Source organism: Hydra viridissima, unplaced genomic scaffold (genome assembly GCF_058129835.1).
Source record: "Hydra viridissima isolate aposymbiotic clone 2 unplaced genomic scaffold, HvirCarnegie_v1 scaffold_11, whole genome shotgun sequence".
In the NCBI taxonomy this organism is placed as follows: domain Eukaryota; kingdom Metazoa; phylum Cnidaria; class Hydrozoa; order Anthoathecata; family Hydridae; genus Hydra; species Hydra viridissima.
The window spans coordinates 12820302-12832730 of NW_028324310.1; the positions used below are offsets into that span (position 1 = coordinate 12820302).

The 12429-nt window shown below is 28.5% G+C and overlaps 1 protein-coding gene, 1 long non-coding RNA gene and 1 pseudogene across 2 annotated transcripts; 1 reads left to right on the forward strand and 2 right to left on the reverse strand.

The window, feature by feature from the left end:
* Positions 1-613: 613 nt before the first annotated feature.
* Positions 614-7664, reverse strand: LOC149882251 (uncharacterized). The gene is made up of 2 exons (XR_016444747.1): positions 6767-7664; positions 614-1906 (listed from the first exon to the last, which is right to left on the reverse strand). It is a non-coding gene; the product is annotated as an uncharacterized LOC149882251 (long non-coding RNA).
* On the reverse strand, positions 2462-3776 carry LOC149882252 (uncharacterized; annotated as a pseudogene).
* Positions 7632-10748, forward strand: LOC145191049 (uncharacterized). The gene is made up of 8 exons (XM_090065821.1): positions 7632-7766; positions 8207-8403; positions 8833-8972; positions 9062-9337; positions 9423-9566; positions 9670-9897; positions 10055-10134; positions 10211-10748. Exons 1-8 carry the CDS (start codon positions 7744-7746, stop codon positions 10353-10355), a joined length of 1233 nt encoding a protein of 410 aa, XP_089921947.1. The 5' UTR covers positions 7632-7743; the 3' UTR covers positions 10356-10748.
* The last annotated feature ends 1681 nt before the right edge of the window (positions 10749-12429 follow it).

The following is a 12429-nucleotide window of genomic DNA, read 5'->3' on the forward strand; positions in this document are numbered from 1 at the left end:
TTGTTGGGAAAACATTGTTTTCCAAAGATTCAGCCAGAATTTGATTCGCGTGTAAGCAGCACATTCGCAAGTTTCATGATGTTTACTTCTCTTTGGATTCATAGATTTTAAACTAAGCATCGGTATTTATTTCATTAAAATTCGAACCGAGCCAATATCTCGATTAGGAGTAAAAAAGACGATGTTATTAGGGACAAATTATTTAACAAATCAAGTTTTTACTGCCCTCTGTCTTGAAGACAATTTCTGATAGAAAAAGGACAATTTAAGATTATACAAAAGATAAAACACTTTAAAATAGAAGAGCAATATAGCTCTTGTTAAGTGATAGAAAATTTAAAGTTTTTTCTCTTATTAAACTTAACCAGGTTTAATCAGCTATAGACTGTATCTACCTTAATGCAATGGTGTATATAAAACACATTATATTTAGTATGGATAAATAGAAATACAGCAAATATGAATTATTTTATATCACTCTGCAATTTAATAACTAAAATCTACTAAAATTTACAATGTTAAGCAAAAACTTTTTAAAATGTAAACTATTTTACTAAATTTAATTTCGCTACGGGAATTTCATTTGTAAATGAAAAGGAAATTAACTTGCAAATTTTTAAGAGATATGTTTACAATTTCAACGTTAAATTTACAAACATCAAAAAATTATCATTAACATGTTGCACAATAACTTCCTGCATTCTTTTTCTTTCACACTTTCAAAAACAATGTAAAAAAAAAAAATTTTTTTTCCACGTTAATGAAAAAATTTGTAAAATTTAAAAAACGAAAAAATAAAGTGAAACACGCTCTTATTTTGACTTTTCTTCTGACGATAAGTTTTTAAAACATGCAGTAATTTGAAGAACGGAATTTTCCTCTAATTAGATTTAAATTTTTTCTTAATGACGTGGGTAACATTACCACAAGCACTTAATAGATGTTCAACTCGATGCATAGGTCATTAGAAATTATAGAAAGTCTAGAGTTAGCTTGGCAAGCAGTTGAAATTTCTCAGATGATATCAAACGCTAACTAGGTACATCCCTTTACTAGTGTCAGTTGTGCGTTGCATAATTTGAATCATTAAGCCATCATTAACTGATTCCACGTAAAGCCGAATTCTTAGGCATGTTTCACAGCATTTAAACAAAACAGTATAAATGGCGATATAAACTACAGGCCTAACCGCTGTGCATCCGTAAGTTTGGCTGGAGGCAGATAAATATTCGGAAAAATTAAGCCAATTAAAAACAAAATATGACAGAACAATAAAAAGATTACAAACATAGATTACATAGAATAATATTATTCTATGTAATCTATGTTTGTAGTCTATTATGTAACTTTTCTTTAAAAGAAAAATATACATTTTTAGAAAAATTTTTAAAGTGTAAAAATTGATCATGAAAATTTTTTGATCTTACACAGACAACTTTTAAACCTGTAAAGCAGGTTCTTTGTTGGATCTTGGTGGTGTAAACAATAAGCCCCTACATATCGAAACTGACGACACGATAATATTTCAATACGATATTATCATAAATGTTTTAATTATGATAAGTTATGTAACTATATTTAAGATATATTATTTCGATACGCAGGAGTTTTGTAAACAAGCAAAAAAATTTTTAAGAAATATGTTTGTAACTTCAGCACGTTAAATTTATAAATTTCAGAAATTATTAAAAAAAAACATATTGCACAATAACTTCCTGCATTCTTTTTCTTTCACAATTTCAAAAACAATGTTAAAAAAAACAACAACAAAAAAGACTGCACACAGCAATATTAAGGTGCTTTTGTAATCCTAAGGTACAATTGTATAATCTCCATACATCTGATAATAAAATGTGGTGTCATTAAACAATTGATTTTCACTGATACCATCTTTTATTGTCACACCCTGCAATATAAAACAGAGACACTTTTATGCTAAAAGACAGAGATTACTCAAGGTCAGACAAATGATTATTGATATTGGTAGATCCTCTGCGATTGATTGATTTGACAATATTAAGGTGGTACACCCCCATTCTAAAAAATTTCCTTAAAATAATCAATACAAAATTAAAACTACAATACACAAGTTAAAACAAGTGTGTTGATTTTTTTTTTAAATAAGAAATCTCGATTGCTCAACTTTTGCCTCACTTATTCCATACGAATTGCCAAAATATGGGTGTAATTTAAAACAAGATATCTCCAGTTCTAAATATCTTTTAACTCTGAAATTTTCACACTATGTTCCTAAAAGGTACGAAGAGGTTATGAACCAAAATCATGCATTAAAGATGCATAGAACATTTTAAAAATAATTTTCTATATATTTAAGAAAATTTTTAACAAAAAAAGCAAGAAAAAAAGATTTTAAACATACTTATACATCATATTTACTTGTAGTTTTGGTTCATTACCTAAGTCAATTTATAACAAAAACACCCTGAAAATTTCAAGTCAGCATATTGTCCCAAACTGAAAATATTGCGTTTTAAAATTTAGGTATTTGGTAAAAATGACATTTTGAGAAAAACACAAAAAACAAAATAAAAGTTCGTTATATTAGGAAAAGAAGCACGAGCCCAATTAAAAACCTCCACTATTATATTGTGGGTCCTTTTCCAGTTCTTTTTCAATATCTATGTAACCTTTTTTGATGGCTCTAAGCTGTTTTCTCCTTATTTTACCTTTAGCACTTGATTTGTGATTCATTTTTTTAATTCGGTTGCAGTCTAATTTACGAAGTCCTTCCTGCATAAATATACTTGGTTCGATACCTCCAGCACTAATTACTTTTTCAACTGCTGTGATTCAATAATTAAATCCTATAATAGCTGAGTTCATACTAATCATAAGAACTTTTTTCCCAATAAAAAAATCTTTAGGACATCTCTTCCATATTAAGGAATTCAGACTTTCATTGTTATTTTGAGTTTGTCCGTGCAAACATTTTGATAATAATGTTTCATTTGTCAAATCTGTAAATATCGGCATAAGTACTGCTTTAATTGCTAATGGTAAGCTTAATTTAGTTTTGTATGTTGTTTCACCTGTTACTTTATTACTCTGCCACAAACACCAACTAGTTCTAGTTCGTGGGCAAAATTTGTGTCTCTCTGACTCTTCACTTATGTCACTGTTGTGAAATAAAACAGTCCAAGCACCTTTTTTCATTGCATATAGGTTATTCACATTTTGACGGATAGCCATACCAAAATAATTTTGAAGCGTATTTATGGCTTTATCTGTCAGTCGACCTTTTCCATCTATTTTTTTCGATCTGAAAGAGACTGACCTTTAAGTGTCACTCTAAGGTTACGCGCACGATTTCCAAGTCTCTTTTGGTAATGTCCAACACAATGAAGTCTGTTTATTTCAAAACCTGGATATGGATTACTTGCAACAACATCATTATATGCTGAGCTGCCACCGTCTCCAATATATCCTTCATATCTCAAACCATGCATTTCAATTAACCGTTGAAAAATGGAAACAGCACCAGAAGCTTCCTTGGATCCTGATGATTTATTGTGGTTAGCTTCACAAACATGATTTATTTTCCAATTTTGATAACCTGGTGTTGACTTTTTTTTGTTCCAATAACTACAAGCTTTGCAGAACTTAGTTAACAAAATTGAATCAAGACATTTTCCATTCTCTCTTGATATTGCAGTGACAATACCATTTAAAGATTGATGGCCTCTCTTTTGCCAGGTACCATCAACAGAAACCTGGCACAAAATAAACAAGCTGCAGTAAAAAAGAGTTATTGATGTTTATAAGCTTGAGCAAGTCTACATTTTTTGTTTTAAAATGCGTTGCTATGGCGTTGCTACGGACTTCTCAATTTACTATGGCCACAAAACACATAATTGTACACACTTCCTTATTTATTTATTAAAAAAAAAAATTAATAATATTGTTCTATGAAAAATTTTGAATTTAAAAAACCAATTTTCAAAAAATTGATTTTTTCTAAAAAATTTCAAAATTAATGGGGATGTACCACCTTAACGATATAAAATACTAAAAAAAAAAGCATTCAGCTTACAGACTGGTATCGTCTATAAATAAGTTGGTCCACCTCTTAAAAATTTAACCATAACTAAAACAGCGTTTTCTAACCATTCTAAATTATTACCTACTTTGCCAAACAAAGAACAATAATGGTAAAGGAGAATTTACCTAAACTTCATTTACCATATTACTCTATCTGCTATGCAATTTGATTCTCCTCAATGTTTGAAAATATGCTGCTATAATGTCCATATCTATAACTTTCCTTGATGCAATTTTTACAAATATTTTTACACTAAATAGCTTATAGCCATCACACAGAAGATTGTATTAACCTCAAGGTGTAAGACTAGACAATGTAATACACTCTAATTTATGTATGTATGTATGTATGTATGTATGTATGTATGTATGTATGTATGTATGTATGTATGTATGTATGTATGTATGTATGTAGGTAGGTAGGTAGGTAGGTAGGTAGGTACGTATGTATAAATCGGTTCTAACAGAAAAAATTCCAAATTTATTCCTTATTATCTTAATCGTTCATACTGAACTTCTTGAATAACTAAATTTAGACAAAAAAATCGGAAGTCGATTGTTATAAAAGTCTGGAAATGGGAATTTCGATTGATTAAATTCAAAACGCGTTTTGATATAAAAAAAACCCGCAATTATATAAAAATTTTCTTTTTGGTAGGACAATCACTTATTTCCGGAGTTAAACCGGTTTTTGTTATAAGCCGAAAAAAACGAAACGCTGATGTTTATTATAAACCCTTTAAAATCCATTTCAAGTATTTTTATTTCGACTTATATAAAATCTTCGCCTTTAAGCCTTCAAACTTTATAACCCTTTTTTACCACTCACCATATCTTAGGATTAAATAAAATTTTTTCCATTAGCAAAAGTCCATTATTTGCACAGTGTTTTGCAAAACTGAACCACGCTTTTTTTTTTGCATCTCGTTAAAGATGTATTTGAAATTTCAAAATCTGTAGGATTTCAAATTTTATAACATACTCTTTTGACCTTTAGAATAATCAGTTATTTAGCTTTCATCCGGTCTATTATTGTAAAATGGAGAGCTCATGAAAAGCAATACAATGGCATTAGGTATTTTTTAAAAAAAAAATTTGTGGTCTGGTTATGCATAACACCGTCCATTTTTGGTAAATCAAGTCTTTTTTACTAGCATCACCATTTTTGTAAATATTTATGGTAACCACATGGTAACTCTTGAACATTCATAGAATAAACTTAATCCCATAGTCCTGTAAGAAAGTTATTTTAAATAAAAACTAACAACTTGAACGAAGAAATGAAATGTAGTAAAGAAACAGGTTAATTCTGAGAACTCGCTATTTCTGTTATCATCTTATATTTACTTATGAAGCTACAACTGTAAAACTTTTCTTTATTTTTGCTTACAAAAATACTATACAAGATATCTATAATGTATCCATATAATGTATCTAGTAATACATTTCATTTTTTATGAAGATTATAAAAACAATTTCTGGTATTATTTAAACACATACATAAATCACTTTTTTACAATAAACTTACCACATACCACCTTAGCATAAATACTATTTGTTCTTTTTGTTTCTAAAATCAGGCTAATGACCAGTACTATTAAACTGAGCATTAAAAATTGATAAATACATGTAGCAACACATAATTTTAATGCTTCTTCGATGTTATATGACTTTCTATTCATTTTAACTATGTTCATGTAACAAAAGGAAAAAAACAAACAAACAAAAAAAAACAACAGAAACATCAACTTTTTGTGTGCATATTTTCAATGTAAAGGTGATAAAACATGAAAAATGTAGAAAAACATGATGAAAAAAACATGAAAAAAAAAAAAAAAAAAAATATATGAAGAAAAAATATTTTGGTGTTATATCATCTAACTCATAATATTTAAGATTAAAAAAAAGCATAAATATATATATTTTTAAAGGCACTTATTGTTCAGATTAACCATATGGTTACCACCTACTTTAGAATTATTTTCTTATATACTTAACTATAGCATCCCAGAATCATTTCTCAAGAGACCTACAAAACTTGATAATAAAAATACAATAAAATTTATTTGAGAGAATTGTGTAAAATATGTTTAATCAGTTACAATTAGAGCCACCATTTAACCCTTTAACACTTTTAAGTTCTATCAACACATAAGCTTAACTAAATAGAAGTAGCAATATGGCACTGTTTTGGATTTTTAAAAAAATGACATTTTAAGAAACAAAAGAAAGTAGACTGAATAACAAAGTAAACAAGTCATTATTTATTGGGAAAATTGTGGTTACCATATGGTTACTGAAAGTGGTAAAGTAACCCTTTAAGCATAAACTTGTTTATGCTTAAATAAACTGTATAAATAGATATTTCAAATTTCATTCAAAACTAAATATCTTGTGAAGAATCTTTATAGAAGTTGTTGTAACTAGAAATCCTTAAAGATTCTATTTTACAAGATCTAAAAAGATCCTTCTAAATTTAAACCTTAAATTTCATTACACAGTAAAATATCATTATGGGATTTTATACAAACTATCACTAAGTGAGATCTAAGGAACTGAATTATTTTTGTAAAATAATTGCTTGCTAATAAATATTGGTAAAATATTTCTCATTTATAAAAGATTTTGTCAGATTAACAGGTTGTTCAAAGGCAAATATTAAAATTTCTTTCCAAGAATATTAAAACAATCATAATATGCTACTCACCAAAAGAGGCTTATAGTTCTGCTAAATACTCATTAAGTAGTTCATATTTACTTGAGTTAACAGCACTCCAAATGTATCTTTTTGATATAAACTTTTTTAAGATATTTTTTCATCATTTTTATTTGGTTTGTACAACTCAAGTTGAAGTAATTGTTGCAACCAATAACCTAATTTAAGCAACTAACCACAACTTGTTTAATCCTAACCAAATTTCATGCTAAAAGATATATGAAGTATTTTATATACTATCTAGCTCATTCAAGCATTATGTAAATCAGCACTTGACCTTACTTATTTACTGCCTTCAAATGACAAATACTTTCTTACTGCTGCAATACATCCCAGATATTTTATTAATCCTTCAAAACGAAGTTTTTTCTTTAAATATACAAAGGTAGTTGCATATTTTCCAGCATTCCAGTTTCTCAAGTTATTATTCACAACCGAAATATTATAAAATGTTATACCACTTGGGTTGCATTTTAGCCAAAATTTTGAACATTAGAATATTTGAAGTGAATTCTTCGGCAAGATTAACAAACATCAAACTTTATTACATGGATTTCGTCATTCCAACAAAAATAAATTTTTTATCTATAAAATTTGTTGAGTTTAATCACTAGTTATTGCTGATGCAAATCTTCAAATAATGTGGTACTTAGGCACATAACCAGAAAACAATTTCAATTTAGGTACACAACCAAAAAAAACATATATACAATTAAGCTTTTAATCTTTTCCAAAAAAAATCTATAGCTAAACACTTTCAAGATTAGAAACCTGAATAGATGCAATTCTTCACAGATTAACAAGAAATGATGGTTATTGCAATCTTGGAGCTTTGATTTCCCGCTTGTAAAAATGCTGACATAGCTCTGTATGTGCCGTAGTTTAGTTTACTACCATTATGGAATTGTGCACCAAACCCAGACTTCTAAAAACCGAAATTCTTTTCTTTCGAGAAGTCTCATGCTAACATGTCCGAAGAATATTACCAAAGGTATAACCTCCTACCCAACACATAAGACTAATTTTATAGTTAGATATTAAACAACGTCCTTAAGCCTAAATATTTAAAAAAAAAATCATATCATAAGCATCTCTGTCAGTTATGATTTTGTTTAAAAAAATGTACTAAGGCTAGCTAATACACCTTGATTTTTACCTGAAATAATGCATACAATATATATATATATATATATATATATATATATATATATATATATATATATATATATATATATATATATATATATATATATATATATATATATATATACACACACATGTATGTATATGTATATACTACTATATATATTTATGTGTACATATGTATATATCTATTCATTTATTTATTTGATGGATCTGAAGGACCTCAGATGTTTCAAATATTATAACTGATTGTATAATAGATTTCCTAATATCATTTTTTGTTTTTAGTCATCAACCAGATTATGATGAGAGCAAGGTGCTCATAACAGAAGGAGATGGCACCATCATTAAATCAACATGGACTGAGGTCATTGATAACTTCGATGACATGAACTTACAAGAAAACCTCCTTAGGGGTATTTTTGCTTATGGTTTTGAAAAACCTTCAGCCATTCAACAAAGAGCAATTATGCCTGCTATTAAAGGTAATGCTGAATACATTAGTTTAGTTTTTTTACAAAACTAGATGAGTGTAAGGAGTAGATGTAATGTTATTACTTTTCATTGGTTTTTAAATTATGTTGTTAAGCAAAGTTGTAAAGCTAATAACAGAGATTTAAAATGATAAAACCAATTTAACTATTTTTTACACATAAGCATTTGTAAATATTTCATTAAATCATTAAAAGTTTGATAAAAAGTGATAAATGTTAATCAATTAAAAAAGTTAATCAATTAAAAAAGTTATTCAATTAAAAAAGTTAATCAATTAAAAAAGTTATTCAATTAAAAAAGTTAATCAATTAAAAAAGTTAATTAAAAAAGTTAGTTAAAAAAGTTCATATTTTTTACAAGGTTTGACTTTTATCATGTTTTAAATATTAGTACTAATCATTAATATATCAAATATTCAGGTTATGATGTGATTGCACAAGCTCAATCTGGTACTGGTAAAACCGCCACTTTCTCGATTGCCATTCTTCAAAAGTTGGATCTAAGCAATCTTAATGTTCAAGCTCTTGTACTTGCTCCTACTCGTGAGTTAGCTCAGCAGGTATTTTTTTAAATTCTTTTTTGAGGTTTATTTTTTTTTTGGAGCTTACTAGTAAGTTTTTGTATATTTTTTGGGTTTAAAATCTCTAGATTCAAAAAGTAATATTGGCTCTTGGAGATTATCAAAAAGTTAAAGTGCATGGTTGCATTGGTGGTACAGCTGTACGCCAGGACTTAGATATTTTAAATGCTGGTGTTCATGTTGTTGTTGGTACTCCAGGGCGTGTGTTTGACATGATTAGCCGAGGAGCTCTGAATACTGATAGCATGAAAATGTTCATTCTGGATGAAGCTGATGAGATGTTATCTCGCGGTTTTAAGGATCAGATTTATGATGTTTTTAGGAGGCTTCCTTCGTCTATTCAGGTATTACTTATTCCTTCTCAAATAAGCATATCTATAGAAATATATTGTTTCTATTATTCCTATTGATATTAATTATTGTTATCAGGTTATACTCTTGTCAGCAACCATGCCTGATGATGTGCTAGAGGTTACAAAAAGGTTTATGAGAGATCCTATAAATATTCTGGTCAAAAAAGAGGAATTGACCCTTGAGGGTATCAAGCAATTTTTCATTAATGTTGAAAAAGAGGTATTTTTTATTTTATTTTTAGAAAAAACAGTTTAGTCTTAGTGGAGTTAACTTCAGATGAGGTGATACAAGTTTTTATCCAATTTTATTTAAACTTATTTAGGAATGGAAATTAGAAACACTGACTGATTTGTATGATACAATGACCATTACACAAGCTGTTATTTTCTTAAATACAAGAAGGAAGGTAGATTGGCTAAAAGAAAAGCTTAATGAAAAGCTATTCACTGTTTCTTCAATGCATGGTGATATGGATCAAAGTGAACGTGACCTTATTATGAAGGAGTTTCGTTCAGGATCTAGTCGTGTATTGATAACCACTGATCTTTTAGTGAGTTTTTATACTTCAAAAAGCTTTTTCAACTGCTAAAAAGTCAAGATCTTCATAAATATACAAGGATTTCTGAACACTATATTTAAAACAATCTGTAGATTAAAACTTTTAGATTTTTTTCCTAAAATGAAAGTTTTTATTTTCTGTTTTATAGGCTCGTGGTATTGATGTTCAGCAAGTCTCATTGGTTATCAATTATGATTTGCCCACCAATAGGGAAAATTATATTCACAGGTACTTAGTGGTTTTCATAGTTTGTTTATTTTATAAGAATTTTAAAATAGTTAATTGTTATATATATATTTTTTAGAATTGGCCGAGGTGGTCGTTTTGGTAGGAAGGGTGTAGCTATTAACTTTGTCAGTCAAGAAGATGTCCGTGTCTTAAAGGATATCGAAACTTTTTACAACACTAAAATTGAAGAAATGCCAATGAATGTTGCTGATCTAATTTAATATTGGCAATAGTGTCTGAATAATCGAGTAAAAAGTTTAAATAGTGAAGAAGGAATATTGTTGATTATTCAGGCTAAACGTCAAGGTTATTTTAGGCTGGTAATACTGGTGTGGTCTTAGATTGCTTAATTAATAATAAAACTAAAAAATATAAGTGTTAAAACACTTTTAACCGGCTTTGTCGATATATAATATGTATATGAAAAATTATTTTGTGTTTTTATTTTGTTTTGACTTTTTTATATTTATAATATCTGAGCGTAGGTTCAATAAGAAAAAATTGCAGCAAAGCCTTCTCTTATACGTTTCATTTTTTATTCTGCTAACAACCACTCAGTCTTTTGTAGGTACATTAAATTTTTAACAAATATAAATTCAATATATACACTTAAAGTATATTTCTTTTTTCTCATGTTCAATGAAAGACAAAACGAAGTTTTTAAAACGTCCCGCAGTGTATGAATTTGTTGGTTCCAAATTAGCTGATAATGAGTATTTATCAAGGTACTGTTATCTCTAATGCAGATTGCAGTTATGGTTCTAGAAAACATTTCTTATCACACCTGTCTCAGAGACTTAATCACCTATGAAGTAGAGTTTATTTAAAACCAACTTCTAGGAGGCTTAAATGTACCAACTACGTCACTCTAGGCAAGGGCGTTTAAAGTGGCTGCAACATTTTACTTATTAAGTATCGGGACGGTTCTTCATAAAGGTTACAAATTCTCGCAAGATTGAACTTCAGGCATTGTACTTTGTGTATATTTATCAAATAACTGAAATTAGACGGCGCCATTCATTTTTTCTTTTTCTTTCCAGTTTTTTTTTATATTGAATTTCAATGTTGCGCTCATGATGGGATGTCTTGCACAAGTAGCCACAATCGTTACACAGTTGAAGAAATAAAGATATATTAGAACGCTATGCAAATTATTTTATTTTCTTAAAAATATTGGCCTTACATATATGAATGACTCAACTAAATGTCAAGATCTAATGCTCAGTACAGTAAAAAGTTATGATTTTGTGATTGGTGTTGTATTTAACATGGTCATTGAAAATATCTTTAAATGGCGTTAATTTCACTTTATCAACCCCATGAATCCACATAAATCCTAACACTATTTTTGGGTTTAAAACAATTTGACTAGTTAATATAGTTCTAACTTCTTAAAAGACAGTTATCCTCCTGTAAGAGTGCAATAAATCCAAAAAAATGATTATTATTAATAAAAATAAATGACACAATCATGCTAAAAATTCCTATGAAACTCTTTTAAAGCAGATTTTTTGTTGTTGTTGCATTTATTTATGTTAACTGGTTTCTTTTAAATCCGTTCCTTTTTCAGAGATTGTCATTTTTCTTTTTTTGGTTTCTTTAAGCATTTCGTAGAACTAAGGCTTTCCTAAAACTAGATGATGTGTAAAGTGTGATATAGATATGACGGAAGGGTGGATCGGGGGCCCTCGTACTTTGTTATTATGGATTAAAGGAATTTTTGCTTTTTGTATATTTTAACCAGTTATAAAAAAAACTGATGAAGCATCTGAGCCTGTCTCCATATTATTATATTAACTTTGATCTCATTTTTAGTACATAAATGGAGTTAATGATAGATTTGCAACGATAATACATTTAAGCAAACATGTTCTATTTTGCTACAATGTTTTGTTTCAAAAATCATAAAAAACTTGGTTTAAATATAACTTTTACTAATTACAATGTTTGCCCTATAAAAGTTTAAGCACACTGTTTTTTAAGCGTTTCTTACTATTCCAAACAACCCTTACAAGTTGAAAAATCATAAACTCGATTTTAAGGAGCTAGAATAGGAGCTTATCTAAAGGAGCGTTTAAAATGATAAAATAACAATAGTGTTTCATAATAAAAACAGCTGATTAAGCAACGAGTACGCTTCATAAAAGGATACCAGTAAAATATTCAACAAAACGATCGGCTTCTAAATTTTTAAAGATAGACTTAGAGTTTTTGAAAAAACCTTTACCGTAAAGCATTAGATCTATGCTGACTTAAATTTTTCTAGCGTCTGGTTGCTTATTGGAGCGGCAAATG